Raw genomic sequence first — 26,605 nt, 5'->3', positions numbered from 1 at the left:
GATGAATACGATGATGAATTGTCATTTTAGTACGTTGTCGCCCGCGTTGGAACCGAAGTCCTCACGTGAATCGGTTTTCCAAGCTGAAGCAATTCTGTGTCAAAAACACAGCTTCCTGAATTGCCTTTGATCACAGAGCACCAAGTGCAGAATAAAATAATAATGAAATAACCTAATCTGACGCGTCTATTGGTTGGTTGTGCAGGAGCACTTCACAGCTGCTTTTGAAGCTAGTTCAGATTCTGCCTGCCTGCCGATGGCATATTGACTTGTTTTCCAAGAGGAAATCCCAACTGTTGGATCAATAAGAATCTTGTGTGTTCGTTAATACGCATGTAGCTGCTTCTCTCCAAGGTCGCTGTCCTCGCAGAGGAAATAACATTTTAGGATGTTCAAGGTGAAACCCGAGCACTTCTTGTACGCTTGTTTGTGTGTCCTCAAATCTCCATAATTCCACCACACCCACTCAGCAAAAAGTACCCTGGGGTGTTGCAATCAGTCTGTTGAAAGCTTTTGGTTTCTCAGCAGTTCAGAGACACTCAGGGAGTCGTCATGCAAGGTCGTCCCGTTAACATCCCATTCAAACTCTGACTAACTCCAAAAAGCCCAGAATGAGTCTGTTTTTGTAAAATACTGGAAGCAAACAGGACTGTTAGCACTTAGGATGAGCTATATGTGGCTTATTTGCATGACAAATATGTTCATATTAGCAGTAGCAGTTGTAGTATAGCAAGTCATTAATGAGATGCTAAATCGGTGGAGTACTCTAAAAGTGCCTTGTACATGTACATGTAAACGTGCTGCATTCAAGATCCTAATTACAGAAGTATTATCAGCTAAATGTATCAGCAGTAAAAGTACCTGTTCTGCAGTAAAGTGTCCTCTGTGACTGAAATATTATATATATATATATATATATATATATATATATATATATATATATATATATATATATATATATATATATATATATATATATATATATATATATATATATATATATATATATATGACATTATTAGATCGTTAATACTGATGTAACAATGCATGAGTAGCATTTTACAGTTATAATTAGTTATTATATATACAGTTAGGTATTTTTAGTCCAGTGGTTCCCAACCAAAGAGTCACAAGGTAAATCTGAAGGGTCATGAGATTATATTGTGGTAGGAAGTGAAAACAAAGTTCTGCTACACAAATTATTCTTCATTTTTTGGACTTTTCTCTAATCTTTGTAAAATACTGGATAATTCTACCTCTGGATCTTCATTATTTAAATTAAACCACCTGAGAGGTTTAGAGGGGAAATCTCTCTCTGGTAGAACGGCTAACAACTCAACAAAGTCATCTGAAATGTGTTAAGGGACCCTTAATAGATGTTTTTTTGTATGGAGTCATAAACCAAAAAGATTGGGAACCACTGGCTTAATCTATAACAATGCAATGTATTTTATAAGCTTATTTTGTACTTAAGTACAGTACTTGAGTAAATGTACTGAGTTACTTTCCACCACTAGTGGGGTCAAACAACTCGCTCATCAAAAACTCCTGAAATTCACCCATAACCTCCCCTTACTTTGTAGAATATGATAACCCATTTAAAGCTGACTCACCTGGTCCTTTGCACAGGTACGAGTAGAAGCCCTCAGACTTGAGCATGATGAGCAGGGATCCCCAGCCCAGCAGCACAGCAGAGAACAGCAAGTTCTCAATGACTGCCGTCACCGCCATCCACCAGCGGCGGGAGAAAGCCGTGGCCAGGGTGGGAGCCATCTCAGCTGGGTCGGAGGTAGCACTGGACTGACTAGAGGTGAGGCAGGCTGCCGGAGCCTGGGAGACAAGATGGTGGGCGGGTGGGGGGTTAGTGACGACAAGATGATCATGATATGAAGGATTCTTCGGGGGTTAAATATTCAAAAGGACGATCAGTGCTGAAGCTGCATTGCTTTTTTGGTGCTCACTGGAACTTCTTACAGATTTGATCATATATGATGCACTGTAACCTAATGGTCTAACATGTTTCCAGCCCTCCACACTATTGTTTTCTTGTTTACAATTTACAACAGTTGCCCTCTAAATACACATTGTATGTTGTTGTTCAATGTTGCTTTGATATATACACACACTTATATATGCATCTATTGTTTTACCTGCTTGTATGTACATAATAGTTATGTTTGTTGATCTCTCTTTGTTCAGCTTTGTTGTCCTTGTTTTTTAGCTGTATATCTGCTTCTATCTATCTTCCTGTAAATTGTCCTTGGAACTGTGTGTAAGTAGGGCTACACTGAGAGCAACTTAAAACCGGAGTCAAATTCCTTGTATGCGTACAAATACTCTAATAAAGCTGCTTGATTTCACAATAAAGTGTGCCTGAGCCATATACATTTCTTTGTTCTTGCCTGCTGATGAAGATGGTGGTGGTCTAGAGGAGACTCCCACAAACAGAAAACAGCTGAGGCTTTTGAAGTGCACAAACCCCTCCTATAAATATTTACAAACTCCCGCCCCCTGACATATCTGATTGGCTTGAACGTTTAACAGGTCTTCTCCAATTGGCTGCTAATGACATAGCTCGTGCAGCAGCTACACGTGAGTTTGATGTTGCATTCAGGCCCTGTGAGGGAAGACTATAGAGGGATCTTTATCACCAGAGAATGTCGTTTCTGTTGAGCTTTTACATTCAAGTTTCAATTTAGAGGTTCTGAGTTTGACGCTAGAACCAAATTACCAAATTCACCAACTCCAGTTTTCTAAATTTCGATGTCAACAAATCACAGATTAAACAATAGGCTAATCCTACACTTTGGTGGTAAAAAAAAACAACGAACTCTTAGGGACACGACTACCTGTTGAATTTTCCTTCGTTTGTATGAAAACAGAAACGGACATGTTTCACTGTTTAAGTGGATGTGTGTCGAGTGTGACAAAGCTACTTGGGTAAAAAAACAAAAACAAGTGTGTATTACAGAAACCGCCACTGCACGTGAATGCAGCGCGACCTCAGCCGGTTCGAACCAGTGCGGCGCGAGATTCTCTGTGTCATCTGGAAATCAGCGCTCGCGCTGCTGCTTCCCTATATGCGCCGATACACATCTGTTGTGCTTACACCGTGAACAACTGCACCGGTAATCAGGCTGATTACAGTTACTGTGACAAAAGAAAAATCCACAGAAAAATACGTTAACCCTAACGTAAATAAAAATGCCGACTCATTTGAATACTCTATAACACGTTAACTTTTCCGCAAAAATAATAAATAAATAATAAACAAAATAAATAACCTATTGATAACAAGTGAAGAAATAATGTGTTATGTTATTGTGTAACGTGGGAACTGTGAGGCTGCTTCAGATTTTACAGAGGCCACATACAAAGACCTGACCTGAATCCATAATAGAAATTAATTCCATTCGCAGGCGTTTTTTTGGCTTATTGTATTCCAGTGTGTTAAGTAGGCCTACTGGTAATTACTGCTGAGAAATATCACTTAATGCTGCCCTACTGTTGACTATATATATATATGACATATGTCTGAATACGACATATACGATCCAGCACTAAGGATCATGGAAAATAAAGATGACAGCCCGCACAGTCCAGACTGAACTTGGATTGTGCGTGTTTATTAGCAGTTGGCCCGCAGATCATCGCACTGTGAACAATAAGTCAAAGTATATAAGGCTGAATGAAGAGCAGCGCTGGAACTGGTCTGAACTGGACTGAAATCATCCGCACAATACACCCCCCAATCTGCATCTCCACCCCCCCCCCACCCCCACCCCCACCCCGCAGGGTCGAGTTAGCCAGAACACAGCATCGGTGTTCCGGTTACTAGTTTAAAAATAAAAGTCTAATGAATGTCGCCGCCTTGCGAGGCTTTGCGAGGGAGTTGAGAGCGCCGGGGTAGATATAGCAAACCTTTACCGTAGGGCAGGCCTGGTTTGTTTTTGTGTTTTTTCATTATAAATCAAGAAAAAAAAAAGTTAAATTAACAGAAAACTACGTGTAAAACATGTAAACGTGTAAATGCCACCACAATATGCAGTAGTAGGCTAAAACACTATAGCCCATATCAATAAAAGTGATGGGTGTAATTGGTGGAAACAAAGACACAGGCCCTGAATACTTTAAGAAACTGAATGTCGCTCTGCACTTTTCTCAACGTGTTGTTATGCTTTTATTTTGAAGGTCACCCCCTGCCCCTTTCCGGAATTAGACGGATGGTTTCTCAGTAACTTGACGCCCATCTACGCAAAAGGCGCTCAGCTGTTCAGTATCAACAACAATTCGGGGAATTACCAATATGGTGCTGAAACAAAGACACGCAACTAGAAGCCAGCTGGCATCAAACAGCTTCCAGACACGAGAGCCTCGGCTGTTGTGCTGCTTCCTCGCTACTGTTTCTGTGAGATCGAGCGGGGTTTTTTTTTTAAACAATTTTTTAAATTTTATTTTGATTAAATCCTAACTTTCAGGCAGCGCTGAATAGGCTACACGTTTGCCTGTTGCCACCGTACCCGAGCAAAATAACGGGACACGGAAGATGCAGTCTGTCCCGATAACGGCAAGGAAAGAAACAACAGTTCACAGTTCAGCTTGATCTGATCCCATCTATTCAACTAACCCAGTGCTCAGAGGAGAGACAATGACAAAAACACTGATAGACTTAAAGTTGACAACAGTGTCCCAGCTTCAGTCTCATCTCTGCAGCCGCTAAACACGGAGAGGAGAAGGAGAACACTTTGCTGCAGGATGTTGCCTGTGATCGACTGTGTCATTGTCATTGGTAATTCCTTCTATGAAGCATGCCAACATATGAGTCAGCCTCTCCTCTAGTGAAGTGCAGTGTGGAGCATCCTTGGCGCGGACAGCCTACCTGAGTCTGTGGATTCAATAGAGACGCTCCGTCCTCGGTCAGATCTGCCTCTGCAGGTCCGAATGCCCCACGACGACAAACGCGCAGACCCCGGGTGGAAATTCACATGTAGGGCGTCTCTTTGGCTTCTTTGAATCACTATTTCTCCTCTCATCCCTCATTGCTGTCGCTTTATATCAGCGCAGGAGCTGTGCACAAACAACACCGCCTCCCTATTGGCCCGTGGCTGAGCTAGAGACCCGCCGGAGCCAATCAGAACGCGACAATGTTACATGCGTGTTGTTTCTCAATACTGAAAAAATGTTGGGGAGACAGTTCGGTTAGGTATGCTTGGACAGTTTGTCCCACAAGATAGCTTTTACTTAGAAATAAAACAATCCAGTCAATATGACACTACAGAACTACATTTAACGATGTTGCTAATATAAAAAACGGAACTACAAGCCAATAAAGTCACTAAAACTTTGGTAGAAGGCAAATGGGAAATGTTAACTCAAAGGTAGTTTCTGTGTTTACTGTGTTAGTCAGCATAATTAATAGCGAATACACTCCTAACATGGCTATTAGTACAAGATGAAAATGAGTGTTTAGGCTTGTACAATAACAGAACCTTTTTTGGTGAACGTTTTCTGTGCTTAAAAGGTGCCATTCAGCATGTTTAAACAGGAGAAAGATTCTAAGTCAGGTTAAAAAAAATCTCAAAACCTCAGTGGGGTCTTTTTTTCTGCTTTGACAATTGAGTTTATGGGCTGCTGCCCAATTAAGCCCTAATCCTTGTTTTCTGTGTGTGACAAATGTCTGTAGGTCTTCTGTAAGCTCTGCGGCCGCACCTGTAGCCTATATGTCGGCTGTACATCCTCCCATCAGTGATCATGATCATGTGAGGTGACTGACTGTTTACTTCCAACTTCCAACATTGTAATTCCTAGAAATACAAGAGAGCAAGATTCACATGTTCCAGTGGAAAGGACAGCTGAAAACAACATAGTCAAACCGAGGGCGACACCTAGTGGCTGCTTTGAACTAGGATACTGAGGATTAGTACTGTATAGGCCTATGCTTGCCTCTGTCACTGATGGACAGTGATGGAAGAAGTACTCACTAACTGTGTCTGTCTGCTGTTCAGGTAGTGTACAGTGGGCGTTTAGAGCTTTTCCTCTGAAAACTGCTGCCTGCTGTGGCTGTAAACGACGCTACGAGAGCGATGAGAGTGAACCAGAACAGTAAAGCTGGGGGGCCGAGGGGAGCTGCAGGTTCAGGTGATAATTCTCTGTAGGGTCATCACTGCGAGCGACCCCTTTCCCATCGTCACATTGTTTTCCCATCGTCATTTGATAGATTAGCCTATAATAAAATATCGATTCTAGCCGCTTTAAGTAAAGGTCCAGAATATATGCAGAATGCACTCTTTTAGTGTTATATATCAGTGGATTATTCTTTAGCTGGTCAAGCTAATTTGAACTATTCTATACTATTTGATTAATCTATGACAATGCATCATATTAGGCTATATTATCTGCAAAGTAACAAGCTGTCAAATAAATGTAGGCTTGCAGAATAGAACTACAGTTGAATAAAATGGAAATAACCAAGTACAGTACAAATAACTCAAAACTGTATTTAAGTGCAGTACTTTAGTAAATGTTACATTCCACCGCTGTTGATGGATTAAAACACGGGACTATCAGGATGATGAAATCTCACATTCTTTCTACATTTACTGGTGAACACTGATTTACTGAACTTCTACAGGGTTGACTTTCTAGAAGGAACTGTATGACCTCCTGGCTGTAATCAAGGCTGGTTTTTATTCTTTTTCTTTACCTTCATCATCTCAAGGACCAAGGACTGAGTTCATTAGCATGTTGCAATATTATGTTTTATTGTTGTCTGTGCTATTTAAAAGCACAGACAACCCCCCCCCCACACACACACCTCTCTCTCTAAACCTAACACGGCAGCGGCAGATGGCCGCCCACCATTGAGTCTGGACAGAACCTCTTCTTCAAGTTTTTCCTTGCCAATGTCGCCAAATGCTTGCTCATGGTGGGATTTGTTGGGTCTCTGTATATAATATTAGAAAGAGTACGGTCTAGACCTGCTCTATAGGAAAAGTGCAATGAGATAACTTCTGTTATGAATTGGCGCTATATAAATAAAATTGAATTGAATTATTTACATTCAAACGTAGAATACAAAAGTTTCATTAGCCACTAGGACACACACAGCTGAACAGGAACAAAGAAATAAACCACAAACAGCCATTCATCAGTTTGTATTTACTTTTCAAATGTATTTTTCAAATCTTTAGTATCTTATCTTTTAGTGTGTTGGCATAGTTATAAATTGGTGTGGTGCATACAGTAAGTCAGGACTGATAGCAGGAGTGCATCTGTAAATCAATAGACAAACTTAGGATTTGGTTTGAATAAAGCTTATACACAAAGAGGGAGGAGACCTTTAGATGCTGCTGGGAAACTTTTAGAAATGGCCCGACAACCGTCATCAGCCCAGGACTAGACTCTGTCAAGGAGGTATATTTCTCTTCTATAATTCCACACTAATCTGTTGTATTGCTATCCAACAAGGCACATGAACAAGTTTGCGTTAACAAACAACACTAAAAGCTTTTTCTCCCCAAATGTTTCACATCATCAAACCTCACTTGGCTTGAATCTCTCTTTTATAACAGAACACAAACTGTACATATACATCTCCCTCCTGAAAAAAAACAAGATAACATTCAGAACTGACATCATAATATCATATAAATCATACAACACAGAATCACTATAAATCAACAGGGTCTTTGGCTGGTATGTTTTAAGTGCAGTTGCACAGTCCTGCCTCGGCATATTGCACCCGCGTCGCCACCCAGAGCCATGCAGAGAAAAAGTTCTGTCATTGAGCAAGGTCTGGAAAAAAGAACAAAAACCATCTTGGAAACATTTTGGAGCTCCTCTCAAAAGTTTTCAAAAACATTTTTCAGGATCAGTCTTTGGTCAGGGCTAGGGTTAGAAAGAGATTTGGTTTTTTTGTAGGAGGCCTTTAACCTGAACTGGTGTGATATTTTTATAAGGATGCATAAATATTTTACTGTTGTCATGAGTTTTAATGAAGGTTTTTAGTGTCACTTGACAATTTAGAGGGTATTTCAGAAGTTTTTCTACCCCGAAAAGGGCAAAATTCTGGATAGAACTCTGGATGCTTATATTTTACTAAAAGGAATAGTTAGACATTTTGGGAAATGCACTAATGTGCTTTTTTTGGCCGAGACTTAGATGAGAAAATCGATACAAGTTTCATATCTATGAGTTCAACATGAAGCTGTAGCCATGAGACGGTTAGCTTAGCTTAGCATAAAGACTGGAAAGCTAGCTTGGCTCTGTTTAAAGCTAACGAAATCTACCTACCAGCACCTCTAAAGCTCAATAATTAACATGTTTTATCTGGTTTGTTAAATGTGTAGGTGGATTTTTTTTTTTTTTTACCTTTGGGCAGAGCCAAGCTAGCTGTTTCCCCCTAAGCTCCTGGCTGTAGCTTTATATTTAGCATGCAGACATGAGAGTGGTATCAATCTTATCAACTAACTCTCTGCAAGAAAGTGATTACACTGATTTCCCAAAATGTCAAACTATTCATTTAAAATGATCCCATTTAAATATGTCAAACATCTGGACAATACACAGCTATTAGTGGCTTCAATCTAAAAATCAGTCTTTTGGCCTTCACATGTATTTGAGATAAATCCAGAGAAAAAAACAACTTGTTGCTGTTTCAAAAATATTGGTCAAATCCTGGTCAGGTGTAGCCATCAGACCAGTTCAGTCACAGCCTGACAGAAGCTCCTGTTTTCTACGCCAGACAACAGGCAGGTCAGGGCGGAGGCCGGAGAAGCAAAGCAGAGAGGAGAGGTGGAAGAATGGAGGAAATGTAGCCGACTTGAGAGAGATAGATGCTGGGGCCATCGACCAAGGCAGAGCATGGTATGTGGTTCTGAACAAGGGAAGACTGCTGTACAGGCAGCTGCGGCTGGATCAATATTCAGTCAGGACGAGTTTCTGTCTACACTTAACTCGACTCATTCTCGAGTGTCATGGTTTTCATATATCAATATACAGCTCAACTCACTTATTATGAATAAATAAGACAAGGAGAAAGGCATAAGCACCTGGGGTCAAGACAAATGACTGTTGCATTCTTTTATCTTTCTGTTGCCTTTTCTCACCCACTACTCACATACTTTGTTCCTTTTTGCAGCATTTACACACTGTATGCTGTTTATTTAATGTAGTGAATCCCTCATGACAAGCTTCCTTCTTATTCTAACACAGCACAAATAGACTTTTAAAAATACATTCAGTAGTACACCCAACTATTTATTCTGATTTAGTGAGCCAGTCTGACACTACCAGCCTTTTCGTGCCAAAGCATCACCATATCCTACATACCGTCAGCCTTGTTCTACACACCTTCATGCTTCAATAACAAGAAACCCACTCCAGTTAGAAAAGTAGTGTTAGCAAGACCATCAAGCCTATAGGTCAAGCAGGAAAAAGTGAAGAGGAAAGAAAGAGGCAACAGGAAATAGCTAACCCTGATTTTCATCAACAACGATCCTTGTCTTTTCATTGTCTCTTGTTCTAAATCTTCCCTCATCGTTTTCTTGGTCATGTTCCCAAATAAAGCACAATAAACACACATGGTGCAAGAAAAAAATGCACCAAAATATTTGTTATTCCTTGGCCTCATATATAAAATCAGAATATTCAAACAGCAACAGTATTAATCCCAAAAATATAATATATAAACATAAATATATCAATTAGTTGTGCTGGATTTTTATTTGTTTTTTTTAATTGGAAGCACATGCCACCCATGTAGTGACAGCTGGCGTCTGGCTTAGGCAGAGTGGGGTCTGCGGTCGTGTGATTGGAGGATGGGAGAGGTGAGGAGTACGTAGGTCCTGGAGTATGTGTGTAGTCAGAGTGGCCATCATCTGGAGTTCAGCCTGGGAGCCGTCTGGAAGACATCCAGGGGAGAAAAACATCACATCACGTCAGAGGTCTACAGAGTGACTTCTACTCTTTGAACAGAAGCAGGAAGTAATCACACAACAACAAGAACTACAGTAAAAATGTGTGAAATAACACAACACCGATGTCTCGAATGAAAAGGGTCTTTTACTAGAATTAAATATTAACCAGACAGCTCTAACCCGCATTTATTTTTTTTTTATCAGAAGTGTGGCTCGAGAAATATTCCCAGTGTGGTTTTTGCAGTCCTTGAAAACTGTGAACCCCCCCCAAAAAACTCACTAAACCTGCTAAAAACACCTAACTCACCTTCATTAGAGTAGAATTTTTGTCAACAAAATTGTCAAATTTAAAGATATTAAAGTTGCATTAATTGAACTTTTTAGCCACTTGGGGGCAGTGCTGTAACAAGCTGGAATAACAACATTAAAGGCCCTGAAAACCTATTTTCTCAAATAAATGATAACTGGTTTTTTTCCCTGAACTTTAATCGTTGCACATTTAGTAATGACTATTTAATATTATAGAAAAATATTTTACTATGTTTTCAAGGGCAGTGAAGCAATTTCTCTGAAAACAGCTGCCCGCTGCTGCTGGAGTTAGGTTGATAAGAGCAGAGTTTGCAAGCTGTAAAACCAAAACAATCAGCTAAAAGAGGCTAAAAGACTTTCGAATTTAATTCGGAAACTGCTGTTCTGTCAGTTAGGATTGAAACACACAAAAGAAAATGAAAGGTATTTGCATAGCTTTCAATTTCAAAAAACTTTGCCATCTGACTGAATGAGACTGAGGAAGATTTAGCAGACTCACCACAGACAAGTGTCCGTTCTTAGCCTTGGCCACCAGTAGTTCTGATCCAGGCGTGAAGTCGATGACCCCCTCTTTCCCCTGACCCACTGTAAACTTTATACTGGAGGAGGAACAGAGGGATAGTTAGACAGATCTTTTTACCACTTTCTACCTAGATGTACTGTAGATGCTTGAGTGTGTAGGAGTAGAGATTTATTTTTAAGGAGTGTTCTACTGCTGTTAGCATTATGTAAGTACAGACACACACACAGAAAAACATGATAAGGCTTTACTTAAAGCGCACAGTGTCACTGTAATAATTATGCCAAGTGCACGTTGAAGGTGTTTCTGCTTCTCACCTGCCCTGGTTGATGTTGATGCTGTTAATTTTGTCGGCACAGATCCCAATCTTGGTCAAGGTCTCAATCACATGGTCACTCTGCAGAACCACATCTCCCTGGGAAGAAACCATCAAACAGATACACAGTGAAAACTCACAGTAAAACCCATTTATAGATATACAAAGCTGCATGAGATCTTCTTTTTTTTATTATTAATTTGTAATGATTCATTTATATTATGTCCTTGGTTTCACCTTCTGTTTGTTGTCATCACTGGGCACATGCAGAACAAACAAGCCGTCGCTGAGAGAGCTGACTGAGATACCTGCAGGGGAAGGACAGTTTTAACGCCCACATTCAAAAGAAACATCTCCCTTTGCAAATGATGACCGGCAGTTGACCTCTGACCTTTCAGAGCTCCGTAGTCGATGCGCTGCTTGAGTTTGGCCTCCTCTACTATAAAGGCACTGTTGGCGGTGAGCAGCAGCTGGCGGGGCCGAGCCTTGTAGCCTTTTCTGTCGTACTTGGTAACTGGCACTGCATACTGGTGACAGAGGGATGACGGTCAAAACACCTGATTAATACACTTATGGGCAGCCATTAAACTGCCCTTTCGTTTTGTGGCTTTGCTTGACTAACCTTCATCTTCTCACTGCCCAGCGCCTGCAGCACCTTGGGGTTAATGTCCTCACCATCTGAACGAGAAGAGACATGCTGTTAAAATCTTTTACATAGTTTGCAATATGAAGCCTGTAGAAGTTTCACAAGTAATTTGTTGTAGTAGGAAAAAATGTCTTACTGAGTCTTGTGCTGACAAACAGTTTGGGCACGCTCTGTGGGTAGTTGTCCTTCTTGTCCTTGAAGATCTCACTGGCCATCATCTTCTGCTCCATCTATTCCAACAGATTTGATGACAGTGAAACAAAGGAAAGAGGCAGCAAACAAGAAACCTGAGTCAGATTACAAAGAGAGTGTCTTTTCTGGTGATGGGACAATATTCACCTGGTGTTTCCACTCAGGACTGATCTTCTTGCAGTAGCTCCACACCATGTTCTGCATGCACAGCTTACGCAAATACTCCGATGCCTAAAGACACAGACAGAATGTTTTCACAATAGCTCTGCTGGCAGTAATGATCTGTAGCAAGTCAATGTATCTTATGTAACATGTTTGTGTTTTTCTTGACACTCTTGGATAACATTCACTTTTTAAAATGTTCTTTTAAAAAGGTAAATAAAATTACAGTATTTGTACATCATATTTGAAGAAACACGTGTCCATATCTAAAATGATGGATATGATGCTGTTTGATGATCACACTGTTTTTTTTGTAGAACTGATTAATACTCTACTGGCTCTCAATAAGAATCATTAACATGAGTTGATACTAAGGGGAAATTTTGATCAGATCTCACATTACTTATAATAATATATTCAATGTATTGATGGAGTTTTTATTATTACCCTGTTTACAACACTGAGTTGTGGTGTCCCACATTGTCCCAATTTCAGAGATTTTCCCCAGTCTCCAAAATGTCAAATATGATAGTGAATATTAATATAAAATATCAGGTTTGATCCATAACTATCACAACAGGTCTTAAGCTTTAACAATACATGGTCAAATCCTAATTTGATCTTCTATTTTTAATAATAAAAAATAATAATAATCTTTATTTGTATAGCACCTTTCATACAAGAAATGCAGCTTTTTGACTGTCCTCACAGAAGAATGTGATGATTTTTTAATAAACCTTTTACAGCTCTGTTGGCACAGTCACTCAAGTCAAGTGCACTACAATGTTGACCTACGTGTGTGTGTGTGTGTGTGTGTGTGTGTGTGTGTGTATGTATGTATGAGTTAGTGTTGCATCCCCACCTCAGTGAGAGCAGCTGGAGGTGTGGGCCAGCTCTTGTCCAGGACGTGCTTGGGTAGGTTCCTGCGCAGCGTCATGAGGAAGGAGTAGCGCACATAATCCAGGAAATACTCGTTCTCTGGACAGCGCTCCCTGTGGCGGTAGATGAAGCCTTTGATGAACCTGAGGATGGAACAAGGAAAGGAACAAAAAAAAAAAAAAAAATTAAGTTAAAACTTAAAGGGGGTTTAGAGAATTCTGCTCATTTTAACATCACATGTTAGCACACATTTGCTTTCTGGGTAGGGTGTATTTATCACACAGTGAGTGTATTGTGCCATCTGCTGGTCTGTTCCTGTACCTGCGGATAGTGTCAGCAGCCTGTCGCCTGCGCTGGGCCCTCCTCCTGGCCAGGATCCCCCTCCACCACGCCTGGATGGCAATAGCTGCGAGGTAAATCAAATCAAGTTTATTGTCACATACACAGTCATACACAGTGCAAACGTATAGTGAAATTACATTATTCCTAAACTGTAAATCTAAAAGAAATACATAGTACATTATTTACATAATTACAAACAAATACATTTCAACTTCGTTATCGTAGCTGTTAAACAAACTCTGAAATGAAATTAACCTTACTGATCCCAGTGAAGATGCGAGTAAGTAGAAGTTTCCTCACCTGAGGTTCTGAGTTTTTGGTACTTGGACCTCTGGCTGTAGCCTCTCCATCCTGCCTGCAGCTTGGTGGCTGTGGGGTGACAAAAATAATAGAGTACGGTCTAGACCTGCTCTGTATGAAAAGTGCCCTGAGATAACTTCTGTTATAATTTGGCGCTATATAAATAAATTGAATTGAAAAAAGAGAAAGGGGACAAATGGTTTAAATGTGAGGAGATACTGAAAATACTAGGCACAAATCATCAGTTGTGTCAGAGGCTCTCACCAAGACTGTGTTTCCTGGTCTCTAGAGCATCCTCGGTGGCAAACAAGGTCTTTGGGAAACGGATGAAGATTTTGGATCTAAAAGGTTGAGTTTAAAATAAAACATGCATTAAATGAAATCAATTTTATACAACATTACAACTCTGCTAGTGCTCAACTAGTGCTTCACAAACATGGTTAATTGCAGTTCAGTACAAACATCATAAAAGGTCAACAAAGGGAAAAATTTGTTTAAAAATGTAAAAAAAATGCATGTTTAAAAAGACAGAATAGGTTTAACACTACTTCTTAAGCTTGTGCTAAATGATCTGAGACATCTATTTGACTCATATCAAAGTAACATTTTGGAATCTTTAGCTGTGTTGCTGACCTGCCCAGTTTGTACTCCTCAGGCTTGTATCCCAGGTGTTTGACCAGTGTGGCCACTCCATCAGCCAGTTTCCCCTGCCAGTTAGGCCATGTGTCTGGACACAGGGACTTATACCTGAACAGACACAAAACACAAGTAAATACTAGAATACCGGTTCGGGAATAAATCCTAAAGGTTAGAAAGCACATCCTTAAAGCAAAAGACCTGGGTTTAAATCCCCACCACTTCTATAGCTCAATAAAGTATTTCTGATTCTGAGCTCAGTGACCAGCCGGTGAGATGTACCGGCATCACGTAAGCATCACCTCATAACAGGGAGGGTCCTGGGAACAGAAGGTCTCAGGTTTAGAGCCGAAACCATTAGTCAATGGACAGAACAATAATCTGTAACTATTCTGATAATTGATTAATGGTTTAACTCGTTTCTCCAAAGCAAAAATGCCAATTGGTCCCTAGTTCCAGCCTCTGCCTTGTGAGGATTTACTGCTTTTCTTTTCTTTGTAATGTGACAGTAAACAGAATGGTCGGACAAAAGAAGGGATTTGATGACGTCATCTTGGGCTTTAGGAAACTGTGAGGGAGATTTTTCACTATGTCCGGACATTTAATAGACCAAACCATTGAAAATAATCGGCAGATTAACTGATAATGAAATAAATGTTTGTTGCAGCCCTACTATGGCTCAGTCTCTAGCTTTGGCAAAACTAATTTCTTTTAGATTTACAGTTTAGGAATATATCGGACTCTCTTATTCAAAGCAGTGAATGTGTTAGTAGGGGATCAGTGTCTTACTCAGGATATTTTGATACAGCAGGACAAATCCTGGGACTGACCCTGAACCCATCCCGTTATATAACAGCAGGTGTTTTTTACTTTTAGATTGTAGGGGTTCATTAATATTGAGATCAAAGGAATATTTCACTTGTGCCATCATTCTCTCAAAGATCTGTTAATAGGCCCAAATCAGTACGTCTTTGTGCTTCAGTTTACCCATGAGTCAAATAAGGTATGTGGGGTAAACTAACAAACACTGCATTAATCAAAAAACACTTCCACCCTTTACTCCGGATGTTCTCACTTCACTTCTCGAATTTCTCACTTCTTCTCGTGTACAGCTTGGCTCTGTATGTCTAATCTGGATAATTTGACTGAGGTGAGAGAATCATATTGGTTGTGTACTAGCACACAAGAAAGGGAAACATATTTGATTCTATTCTTAATACAGTGCTTTCTATGTGATTGCACCTTACTGGTGAAAAAGACAAGTAGCTGATCACCTCTGTAGGAAGACCTCGTAGCGCCGTCTGTAAGCAAAGCCGGCTCTCCTCACCCTCAGATTCTCCATCAGCCCCAGATACTTGACCTGGTGACGGATCAACACCTCGTCAAATCGAACTGGGACAGGAGGAGAGGGAGAAAAGTGGCAGAGGGAGATGGAGAGCAGGGTCAAATCAGTCTGAGAAAAATGTAAAGTCTGTTGGGCAAAATGAACCAGACAGAACCAGTAAATGCTAAACAACAGAAGTAGGAGTGACAAAGGACAGAGAAACAGTGTGAAACTAACAAAAGGCCAACTGTGGAGAGAAACAAAGGCCGGCCCGATATACTGACGACCACACGGAGAGTTACACTGCGGCCACTCATGCAGCTGAAAACAACTGTTTTGGTTGGAATTAGTGAAAGCACAGGATTAACATGATGTTTCTGGGGAAATATTAGCTTGTTGAAGCTGCTGAGCTGCTTCAACAGTGTTTACAAGAACTGTTACATAAAACGGGGCTCAAACCATTGAAAACTATTAGTGTATGGAAGCAAATAATAGCCATAATAATTTGAATCAATTGAGTCGTTTCATGTTGTTCAATCTCAAAAACTTGATTTTAAGTCTTATTTTTAAAGTTCACAAATTGAGAGAGAGAATGTCCAATAACCTATTCAAACTATTACATTAAAGTTGCTCAAATTTAACTGCTCATGCAAAGTGGATTGGTCAAATTCAGACACCGAAATTCAAGATCCGGAAGATGCAGGGTAATCAATCAAGCTTGAATGGAATCAATCAGACCATAACCTGTGCTACCAGGTTATGTTTTTCCACGTGTCTAATGTGCATTAAACACAAGAGGAAGACAGTGTTTCCCATGAATTACCTAGACTGCGGCGGCCCGCCACAGTTTCATAATGAACCCAAAATATTTTCACACTTCTCATATTAACATAAAAGATCTCTAACGTTGTGTTTTGCGCCATTGCATCAGCAAACCATCTGACCCCCAGTCAGTCAGCCCCTCTCCCCCCGCTGTACACATCACGCTCTCTGTCTCTCTCACACACACACACACACACAGCTGACGGCAGAGCAGAGAGGCTGCGATGGAAAGAATGAACTAGGTGACGTGAAGGTAACCCTAACCCTAATGTTATTTTGTGATGTTTTTTAAAATATAATAATAATTTTAATGGCACACAGTGCAATCACTGTGTGCCACTGTCCTTATCACAAGGATAACTTCAGGACGTCGCACTTACTTCATCAGTTTCACTCACATTTTCTTGCTAATGTGTTTTTTTATATAAATATTGTAATGATAATAGTCTTTAATTATGCAAAATGCATAGTTTTTAGTCAAATAATGTCAAATTTTCTTTACACAACCCCCCCACTGCAACCACAGCACCTAAGCCCTCCAGAAACCAGGGAAAACTCTGAATGTTTATTATTGAATTGTTTACTTGAGGACAACGTTCTTCATAGATCTAGCCTCTTAATTGTGTGCACCAGATTGATGCATTTAACTTGAAAATGTACTACATTTTCTTATGGGGGAGCATGCCCCCGGACCCCCCTAGAAGGTCCGAGGTCCACCCACCAAAGTCTCACAAAATCCTGTGGGAAACACTGGAAGAAGCATCTTTGGTAGCACAGATGTTAAGCTTTGTTTGAATTTCACCACTCCGCTTTATGACTTGACCTGAATTTTTTAATCACAATTTGACTAATTGAATTGAAGCCAGTACATAGTTTTTTTTGAATGTCAAACACTTCACAAATCCAACATCCACAAATCCAAAAAAACATAGAAATTCAGGTTTCCAAAGTAAAACATTTTAATACTATAAATTCAGTGATGTTTAAATTTCAACTTTAAGTATTCAACAGTGATTACATTTCACAATTAGGTATTCAGTTGTATATACGATTCTAATTATTAAAGCTAATATTTGCTTCCATATTAGTGTTAGACTTGCCAAATGGTGCTGTATGTACTGTGTGATACTAAATGTAGATCTAAAAACACTGATGGAGAAGTCGAACCATGGGTGAAGCACAACATGGCAGAAAGTTCCATGTTCCATCTTATCACTCCACCAACACCACCTCTTCTCTCCCAATGTCAAGTCCAGTTACTTTTACTGACAAATCTAAATGTCAGCCCACACATTTCCCTTCCATTGTGGAAAGAGGGGAAATAAACTGGATTCAGAGTGTACTGAAGAGTACTGATGAGAAACTTTGATAATCCAGGATGTCCAAAAAGTATGAAATCACGAGGAATCATTTTTATGTGTGATGTAATGCTCACACGAGTTGTCACAATGATCGAATGGTCTTAAGATTACAAGGTTTTTGGTTTCTGAATTGAGGTGTTTTCGGTTTGAACTCCACATATGACAATTTTTATACTCTGTCACTCTCTACTTATGACTGGAGTTGGCTATGATAAGCCTGATAACTCAGTATTTGAAAATATACTCTAAGCTTTTCTGCATTCCATACTAAGCAAAAAACAAGACTTGACTTCGTACCTGCTTGCTTGGAGTCATTGGGCTTGATGCAGCGGACGTACGACGGCTCCTTCGACATGAGGATCTCCATGAGTTTCGCCAGACTTGCTTTGAACTGGGTGGCTGCCTGGAGGGGCAGACACAAACAGACAACGGACGAAAGCTGGTTAGGAAGGGACGAAGAGGTGAAGGGAAAGGAAGCTGGTCAGTAACTGAAGGAAAGACTTAACAGAAGGTAGAAACTGAAGAGGAGAAGAGTATGTGTATGTAAACCGAAGCCCGCAGACAGAGATGGTGACCTAAGAAGAGCTAGGCAAGCCGAGGGATGACTGATTTGACTGGCAGTCCAGTAGAGACTGAACACTGGGCCCAGTGTGGAGGACTGAGACTCCAACTTGCCAGCCTGTGACAGTACCCTGTTCAAGTGTCTGTGTGTGTGTGTGTGTGTGTGTGTGTGTGTGTGTGTGTGTGTGAAGGGCATACAAGTGTCAGGGCATTCCTCAGTGAGTGGGAGGCTGCAGAGAATCCCAATCAGACCGCCCACTCAACACTGGAGAGAAAACACACCACTGTTTGTTTTGCTGTGGGAAAGTATGTTGGGATGTATGAGAGTATGATTTATAAGAGTGTGGAAGACAGGTAGGTGAAACCTCAGGACACAAAGAGGGACTATAGATCAAGAGGTCTCTGCAGGAGAAAGCAGTGCGGGGATCTGCAGGATGCTGTCCGGTTCACTCGTGAACAGTTGCTGGACTCTGTACTGGACTGGACCCCAGAGGGTTTCACTGAGGAAGAGGAGACGTCTCCAGAGGAGGAGTTACAGATGTGCAGCTGAATCTACCTCATAAAGCTAATGTGCTGAATTTGCATGAGTCACAAAAAGCAACAAACAAGACGGCGACTGAAACGCTGCAAACAGAGTCTGTGGTTCTGTCGCAGAAAGAGCAGACAGCACTGAACCACCTGCAGAGACGCATCAGGAACCTGGAAAGCTTTGGTGTTTCTGCACAGGCTCCTCTGTTCTTTGCATCAAACTGATTAAAGGAACCTTCAGTGCTGAAACAGGTTTTGGTAGAAGGCCTGTTGCCTTATACATACAGCTCCTACCCAGAGGTTTGATAATGTTCTGATAACTTCTTTGCATGGACATCATATAAGGTGAGGTGTCCATTAACAAAGCACTAACTTGAGAATCTCCACACTAGCTTCCATTCCAAACGGACATGTGGCTCAGAGGGAACGGAAGAAGAAAAGTATCGCAAGGGAACGCAAGAGTAGTCCTCAAAACAGTTCTCGCTGTGACCTTTAGGGGGCTCCGTAGAATACACACACATACACAAACAAACAACAAGGTATCTCACTGTTTCTGGGCGTTTCTTGTCACTCAGCTCCTCCCTGTCAAAACACTGGGTCAGGATCTTGTTCTCTGACATACACATAGCCTGCAAACATAAAGGACACAAAGGACATTTTTAACCTCTGGATCGGACAAACACTGTACAACTTTCTACAAATGTATCACACTATCCGAGTGAAGTACAGTTTGCTGCTTTGTCTTCTAATCCTCCCAATCCATCATCTTCCTGTTGATTTTAAACTCAGTCTCACCTCTTTCAAGTTCCTGAAGAGCAGGTCGTTGTTCTTGTCCAAAAATCCTGAATGAGAGAAGATTTGAGAATTTGATTTTTGATACATTTTGATTAATCACTTCCACTGAGGGCCCCACAGTATCGGTGAATTTACACTTGATGGCTACATACACATGGTGCTAAAAGAATGAGGCTAAAGCTAACATCTCCCAGAAAAAAAGTCAGCTTTTGATGATGCATGTAGAGACATGGAAATAAAGAAACAACATTGTTCTTGTATAACAGAGAGCTAGTTAGTCCTCATATTATACATATGATAAGGAAAAACGTAAGCTAAGACTCTTCTTTCATTCTAACATAGCCCTGTTTCGCTGCTTAGCTTACATACAAACAAGACAGATTAGATTTATGCTTTGTGTTCGGCTTTTCAAATAGCATGTTTCATTTTTAACTTTTCAAGAAAAAAGGCTTTTAGTATGAGGACTAACCAAAGTGTTTGCTGGGGTTGCTGGAGTGTAAACGTCCCCAAATTCAATAGAGCAGGACAGAGCTGCTATCGCTACTCTAAACTGATACAGAAGCATCCAGGACCAGCTTCCACTCAGTGGGGAAATACTACACAGTGGATGTGCTACTCGTGAACGAGGCTTTTTTTATTTTAACCTGTAACCCCACACAATAATGTAGTCTGAAACCCAGAGCAGCAGACTGGTGAGTATTCCATGACTATGTTGTTGATCAAATCAGAGCTGGAAATTTACAGTACATGATGCTGAATGTGACGTATTAGAGTTCAGGTAACTCTGACCAGGTCTTAGTTAGCAACCAGCCTTTATCCGTTTGTGTTGGCCATTGTTGGAATGCTGGCATTTACTTGAGAACTAACTCCTTTCACATTGTGACAAAGGTATAAAATCTGGTTGCCTGACCCCCATGCCAAATTCACTGCAACACCAAACATCAGCAGCATACACACGCACAAACACGCACACACACCGTTGACATTGTAGTTGACCTCTCCAGCGTAGTGCAGCAGTCTGAATTCGTCACGGCTCATTACCTTCCGGGTCTTTGCATCAGCCAGCTTGTGACTGCAGGGAAACACACACACACACACACACAGCATGGATAGATCATTAAATGGACTGGACACATATTCAATAGTTCACAGTCTGGTACCACAAGCCAGTCAACAGCCAAACTTATAAATAGTGTAACCCCAAACTGCTTTGAGTATATTTGTGGCATTGCAGTAGTTATAGAAGACAAAAATAGGAATCAAACTAACGTGACAAAGTGTTGGTGTCCTCCCACAGTGTCCTCCAGCTTCTCTAGGAAGGTGAAATCACTGGCATCTCCAGGTCTCAGACACTCCTCATCCTGTGATTTTGAAGACAAAAAGAGCAGCAATCAGTCATTGTCTTACAAAAGCAAAAAACAATCCCAAGTCCATGTCCCCATATCATTTACATTAAGAGTTTGCATGAATGGCTATCAGTGCTATGATTGAATTGATTCATTCATTATTTATTACATAGATACCAGTTTTTGCTTCTCAATGACTGAGCATTAAAGGAATAGTTCAACATTTTGGGAGATACACTTATTCACTTTCTTGCCGAGAGTTAGATGAGAAGTTCAATATCACTCTGTCTGTACGGTAAATATGGAGCTGGAGCCAGGAGACTTATCTTAGCTTAGTTTATACACCTACCAGCACCTCGAAAGCTCACTAATGAATATTGTTATATCTTGTTTGTTTAATCTGTACAAAAACCAAAGTAAAAATGACAAGTGATTTTATGGGTTTATGTGCTGGACTATTGTTTGGCCTGGAGCAGTGATTTCACGTGGACGACAAGACTCCAGGATTATTTCCTAAAATGTTGAACTATTCCTTTAATATGACATCGTATCTTGCCACAAGTTCTTTGGGAATTTTATATTTTGGTAGAAATCCACTTCCAGAATGAATAAGTGAGCTTTCTTTTGAAATAAAATAGTTTCAAATCCTCTTGAGCTATGACACCTCTGTAGCAGAGACGGAGCGCAGTGTGTCTCCTCACCAGAATGGAGATGATGCCTTTGAACTTCTCCTCCACCAGGTCACAGATGATCTTGTTGTTGAAGTACTGCACCGGCTCCCACTGCAAAGGCACAAGCACTATTTCGGTTAGAGAGCATGAGAAAATAAACCCTATCATGGGCATTAATTGGCCTTGCCTGGCATAATGAACATAATGAAATTGTTTTAAAAGAGCCACGGCAGGCTGTTTTTCTCACAGTCTGAACTTAAAAAACTTCGGGGACATAAGTTTTGCCAGAGTCTATCAGTCTAAAACTGATACAACTATTCTAAGCTATTTAATGACCCTAAAGTCAATCATCTGCAGAATCCCAGGAATCCTGGCACACAGACACGCTGCTCACCCACTTGTATGTGGACACACACATAAACACAGAGCTGCAGAGGCAGCAGCGTTAGGTTACGTTAGCACTAACAGCCGCATCATTTCCACAGAGATGACAGAGAGTGCGGCCCACGGCCCTGATGTCAGATGATAATGGGCTCTTTGAGAGGTGAGTCCAAGTTTCTCCCACAATCTGCTCTCTGACCAGTGCATTTAGATTAGACTGAACAGAAGAGGTCCTTGTTCCAAAGAAGCAATATAAATACAATGAATATAAATGGGGCGAAGACAAAAGGGAGCAACTGAGGAGAAAATGCAAGAGAGAGATCTAGAATTAGATATCATCTTTCAAAGCAGACCTCTTTTGACATGTAATTTCCTTAAGAGGCATCATTTAAGATTTTAACTGTAAATAAATAAAATACACTATAACAATAACAGGGTTAAAGGCTTAATTTCTAATGGGGCAGCATCTTCTAAAAATATGTGCACTCACAATAAATCACTTTAAGCCAAAGCCTCAGTGAAACAGCAGCGATAAATGAAATGACCAATTTCACATTGAAAAATACAACTGCAACCACGATCACATTAGGAGCTCTTTGTGAAGCTTAAACCCTGGCTGAGGGAGGAGAGATGGGGTGATAATGGATGGTGAATTTAAAATGTCAAAACCACATAAAGGTGAAGAGAGACTGAGAGGACTGGAGGAAGCAAGTAAAAGAAAAAGAAGAGAGCTAGTGAAAGTGGGTCTTTCCACATTATTCCATATACAGAATTCCAAGTGTAAACGTAGTTGAGGTGCATTAACATCTGGAATAAACAATGGAGGCAGGAGGGTTGGGGGGTGAGAGGGGGGACACTGAGGGAGAAGAAAATGATGTCTGACCGTGATGCCTTCAGCCTCGTACTCCTCCTGCTCTGACTTGAGGGTGAGCTCAATGAAGAGCTGCTGCAGCTTCTCGTTACAGTAGTTGATACAGAACTGCTCAAAGCTGCAACACACAACGAGCACAATGGCTGAATGAAAAACAACAAGGCACAGGGTCATAAACATGTTATTGGTTTTCCAACAAATTCATATTATTTGGTGGTGGATGACTGATCTATAACTAAAGGCTAATATTACCATAATTCATACCATATATAAACATGCGTTACATAAACACTGTGTATGTTAAGGCTGGAGGCTAATTATTGACCTTAGAAATAGTGATTTGACAAAATTCTTGGCACAAAGTCCACTTACTGGGAATTTCTAGAGCTTTCAGCTGCATCTCAGCATATGGAGTTTACTCAGGTTGCTCAGTAACCAACTGAGCCAACTCCAGCAGCCGATGAAGGAGAAATACGAGATGCAGCTGAAAGCTCTGGGAAATTCCTGGAAGTGGACCTTGTGCAAAGATTTTGTTGTTTTAAAAAAAAAAAAAAAAATCAAACTGTGTGTTTGGATGGATATGCAGATGTTGAGCAAATCTCATGAAAATAAGAAACAGACAAAGTACAGTTCAGTTAGATGTCTGTTCTAAACGTTTGCTCACTTTTAAAGAGCTACGGTTTAAATTCAGCATGAACAAAAATCATTAATACTGTACCTGTTGTGCTGGAAGACCTCAAAACCATAGATGTCCAGCAGGCCAATGACAGAGTAATTCTTGTAGGAGTCATCCTGTCAGAGAAACAGAACAAAACTCATCTTCTTTCTATTTGAAAGGGAAAACTCTAGTACACATTAAGCCTTGAAATAAATATTCTACTTAAAAATCATGATTTAAATAGAAAAATAAAATGTGCATTGAAATAAAATAAGATTTCACTCCAGGGTTTACACGTTGACTGATTTTCAATAGCTGTATTCAGAAAAGAATGTATTAATATATTTTAGAATAATATTAACATACTGTGACTATATTGGTCTAACCCTAGTATGTAAGAACTCACACAGTAATGAAACCCTAAGCAAGAATACAATATTATTGATATTTTATTTTTTGTGTTCACCTTGTGAACTTATACATGTCCACAAGGTGGAGCTGTGCTGTAACACATTGAAGGGGAGACAGCAACATACTCTGCACTTCAGTGTTGGATAATGTCTGGATTTAGTTTGAGAAATGTAGTGCAAGTGATTTAATGTCAAAACAGTAAGAGGAAGTGAAAATGTATCAAAAATTAAATCCTTTGGTGGAAATTTGCCAACTGTGCTGTCATACCAAGGCGTGATCCTGCAGTGACTAAGTTTATGTGTGTGTATGTGTGTATGTGTGTGTGTGTGTGTGTGTGTGTGTGTGTGTGTGTGTGTGTGTGTGAGAAAGTACCGTGTATGCCAGCGAAGCGTTGATCTTGTTAACCAGCCAGGTGAAGGTGCGTCCATACACTGCCTTGGACAAAGCATCCCGAGCTGATGACGCTTGCTCTAGGTTCAGCGGGCTCATCAACTGATGAAGAATCACACACACACACACACACACAAACACACACACACACAGGCAGGCAGGAAGGAGAGAAGCAGAGTAGAGAAAGGCAAAGACAGAGTTACAAAGAGTTCAGCAGGGACAGTTAGACAAGTTACATCACAATTACACTGGACCAGACCAGACATTACACAAACAGGAAAGCTTTGGTATACAAATGCTTATCACACACTCGCACTACAATGAGAGTGTGTATCCAAACCTACCTCCTCTCCCTTGGCAATTATCTTCTTGTGTGTGAGTGCCTCTGTCAGCACTGTCCCATTCACTCCTAACAACTGGAAAAGCACAAAAACAAACATTAGCACAGTCACACCAATGACAAATGCATTATCTCCAGTCATGTAAACAGACAGACGTCATGCCACTCAGCAGCAGTGGCATCCTGGGTATGGTATATGTTAATTATGTCCGATAATTGGAAAATTGAGGCAGGAAGGAATGGGGGATGTTTCTAAGAAAAGTGTTGCATCCAAATTATGACCCACATTTCTAAAGCAGTGTGCAGACTACTCAAATGGATAAGTCTTCACCAGCATTTGTAGGATATATGGATATGTGAATTCTAAAGAAAGTGTGTAGTGTGTATTATGATACGTACTGAATCAGCTGTAACATCTGAACACTACATGTAGCAATTGAGAGTGCGTGAAAACTAGTTAGCAAGTGAGCGGAGAAGTCTGAACAGTTTTAAAGTAATGGATAAAGGTTTGAAAAAGTTAGCTAAAGGTTATGGATAAATGGTTACAATAGATAACTGAAAATAATAGTAAAATATTGAAATAGTTAGCTAAAAGTATTAAATAAATGGTTGTAACAGAAAGCTAAAAGTAATGGATATGGATTATGTAGTCAGTATTGTAAAATAACATCCAGTTTAACAGCAGTTCAAAGGAACACATTTCGAACGTGACGGTGGTGTTGAAGAAGCGGTACTTCTGATGGGGCTGTGAGGGTACATCAGACAAAAGGGGTTGGGAACCACTCCCTTTATACATAGCGTCTATGATGCTGTTTTCTGCATTTCCAGTTTTACCCTTCTTTAATAATCCAAAAAGCAACTGTGAGAAAAACAATAATACTTCATCATAATTTATACTGCGCGGCTGAGTCTGTCATAAAACAGCGATGTGTCACTCTCCTAAAAGTAGTCCCTTCCCTTGCTGAGAGTAGGTGTAGGAAGCTTCATAAAGAACTTCACTTTCAGTGCTATTACTAAGAGGAATTCTGAGATACTTAATAAATACAGGCCCAGGCCTTAAAAACAAAAAAAAAAAAAAAAAAAAACATCTCCCCCCTGGCCTGTTAGTAGTGTTTATGAACCTGCTTGGTGCAGCATCTTACCCTGGCCAGGTACTTTATCTGTGTGTCAGAAGTGATGCAGGCATTGCCTTCTTCCCCGCCGTACTGCACATTCCCCAGGTGGAGCACACTGGCGATTATGTTCAACAACTCCTACGCAGAGAACACACAGAGAGGTGCAGGGGAAGGAAAAATAAGTACAAGAAAGAACAATATGGGAAGAAAAATGAAGGATAAAAAGTTACAAAGAGGTGGAGAGTGGGGACAGAGAAGGACATTCAGGAGGAGGGAGAGAACAAAGGTAAAGAGATGATAGGCTGCGCAACAATAAGATTATACTGATCTGAAGTTACTGCCATGGCTATCTTTATGAGCGACTTGGCAGATAAGGGTGGCTTTGAATAAAATTAGGTTAAGAATTAAACAGGACAGGAATGTAGTAATGTGCTCACCAAGTATTATCCTAGAGCTGCACACACTCACACCTGCTCTTCACTCTATAAGCAGCGTGAGATCTAAAAAGCTCTGGCAGCAATCCCAGACTCATGAACATGTAGGAAGACTCCCACGCTGAGCATAAATAAGTTCTCACCATAGAATAACAGCCACACACACTTGCTGTGACTCTCTCTCTCTCACACACACACACACACACACCCTCTGTCTAAAAAACACTTTCAATTACAAACATCCACAGTGCAAGTGCAAAACAGAAACAGCCTCAGCCCCCTCAGACACATGGAGTACTTTAGTGCCCATAGTGAAACCTGTGATAAAGACTGTTGTATCAATACACAGAATGGGGGTTGTGATGTTTATTAAAGTTT

General features: G+C 40.5%; 2 protein-coding genes across 7 annotated transcripts in view; both read right to left on the bottom strand.

Annotated features, from left to right (window-relative positions):
* Positions 1 to 5,462, bottom strand: part of LOC122878712 (large neutral amino acids transporter small subunit 4-like) — a 33,421-nt gene extending 27,959 nt beyond the window's left edge. Inside the window, exons 1-2 of one of the 3 annotated variants that reach the window (XM_044201899.1) lie at positions 4,880 to 5,462; positions 1,614 to 1,830 (exon numbers count right to left, since the gene is read on the bottom strand). In XM_044201899.1, the coding sequence (XP_044057834.1) occupies positions 1,614 to 1,773 (160 nt within the window). In that variant the 5' untranslated portion in view covers positions 1,774 to 1,830; positions 4,880 to 5,462. Of the gene's footprint in view, positions 1 to 1,613; positions 1,831 to 2,150; positions 2,620 to 4,879 lie in introns of those variants that run through there. The other 2 variants (XM_044201900.1, XM_044201902.1) reach the window with 2 other exon arrangements.
* Positions 5,463 to 7,143: 1,681 nt separating this feature from the next.
* The window catches only part of LOC122878709 (unconventional myosin-Ic-like), a 65,870-nt gene continuing 46,408 nt past the window's right edge, over positions 7,144 to 26,605 (bottom strand). For all 4 annotated transcript variants that reach the window (XM_044201880.1, XM_044201881.1, XM_044201883.1 and 1 more), the window contains 25 exons: positions 25,821 to 25,931; positions 24,683 to 24,754; positions 24,321 to 24,440; positions 23,598 to 23,671; positions 22,892 to 22,997; positions 21,658 to 21,738; positions 20,880 to 20,971; positions 20,588 to 20,682; positions 19,611 to 19,657; positions 19,364 to 19,444; positions 18,024 to 18,129; positions 15,494 to 15,611; positions 14,217 to 14,330; positions 13,848 to 13,924; positions 13,584 to 13,652; positions 13,263 to 13,347; positions 12,925 to 13,084; positions 12,048 to 12,131; positions 11,845 to 11,938; positions 11,685 to 11,740; positions 11,454 to 11,589; positions 11,300 to 11,370; positions 11,064 to 11,161; positions 10,726 to 10,825; positions 7,144 to 9,901 (listed from right to left, as the gene is read on the bottom strand). In XM_044201880.1, coding sequence (XP_044057815.1) covers positions 9,875 to 9,901; positions 10,726 to 10,825; positions 11,064 to 11,161; positions 11,300 to 11,370; positions 11,454 to 11,589; positions 11,685 to 11,740; positions 11,845 to 11,938; positions 12,048 to 12,131; positions 12,925 to 13,084; positions 13,263 to 13,347; positions 13,584 to 13,652; positions 13,848 to 13,924; positions 14,217 to 14,330; positions 15,494 to 15,611; positions 18,024 to 18,129; positions 19,364 to 19,444; positions 19,611 to 19,657; positions 20,588 to 20,682; positions 20,880 to 20,971; positions 21,658 to 21,738; positions 22,892 to 22,997; positions 23,598 to 23,671; positions 24,321 to 24,440; positions 24,683 to 24,754; positions 25,821 to 25,931 — 2,274 coding nt within the window. In that variant the 3' untranslated portion in view covers positions 7,144 to 9,874. The remainder of the gene's footprint in view (positions 9,902 to 10,725; positions 10,826 to 11,063; positions 11,162 to 11,299; positions 11,371 to 11,453; positions 11,590 to 11,684; positions 11,741 to 11,844; positions 11,939 to 12,047; positions 12,132 to 12,924; positions 13,085 to 13,262; positions 13,348 to 13,583; positions 13,653 to 13,847; positions 13,925 to 14,216; positions 14,331 to 15,493; positions 15,612 to 18,023; positions 18,130 to 19,363; positions 19,445 to 19,610; positions 19,658 to 20,587; positions 20,683 to 20,879; positions 20,972 to 21,657; positions 21,739 to 22,891; positions 22,998 to 23,597; positions 23,672 to 24,320; positions 24,441 to 24,682; positions 24,755 to 25,820; positions 25,932 to 26,605) is intronic.

Source organism: Siniperca chuatsi, linkage group LG7, assembly GCF_020085105.1.
Source record: "Siniperca chuatsi isolate FFG_IHB_CAS linkage group LG7, ASM2008510v1, whole genome shotgun sequence".
In the NCBI taxonomy this organism is placed as follows: domain Eukaryota; kingdom Metazoa; phylum Chordata; class Actinopteri; order Centrarchiformes; family Sinipercidae; genus Siniperca; species Siniperca chuatsi.
This window is presented reverse-complemented; position numbering and strand designations above follow the sequence as displayed.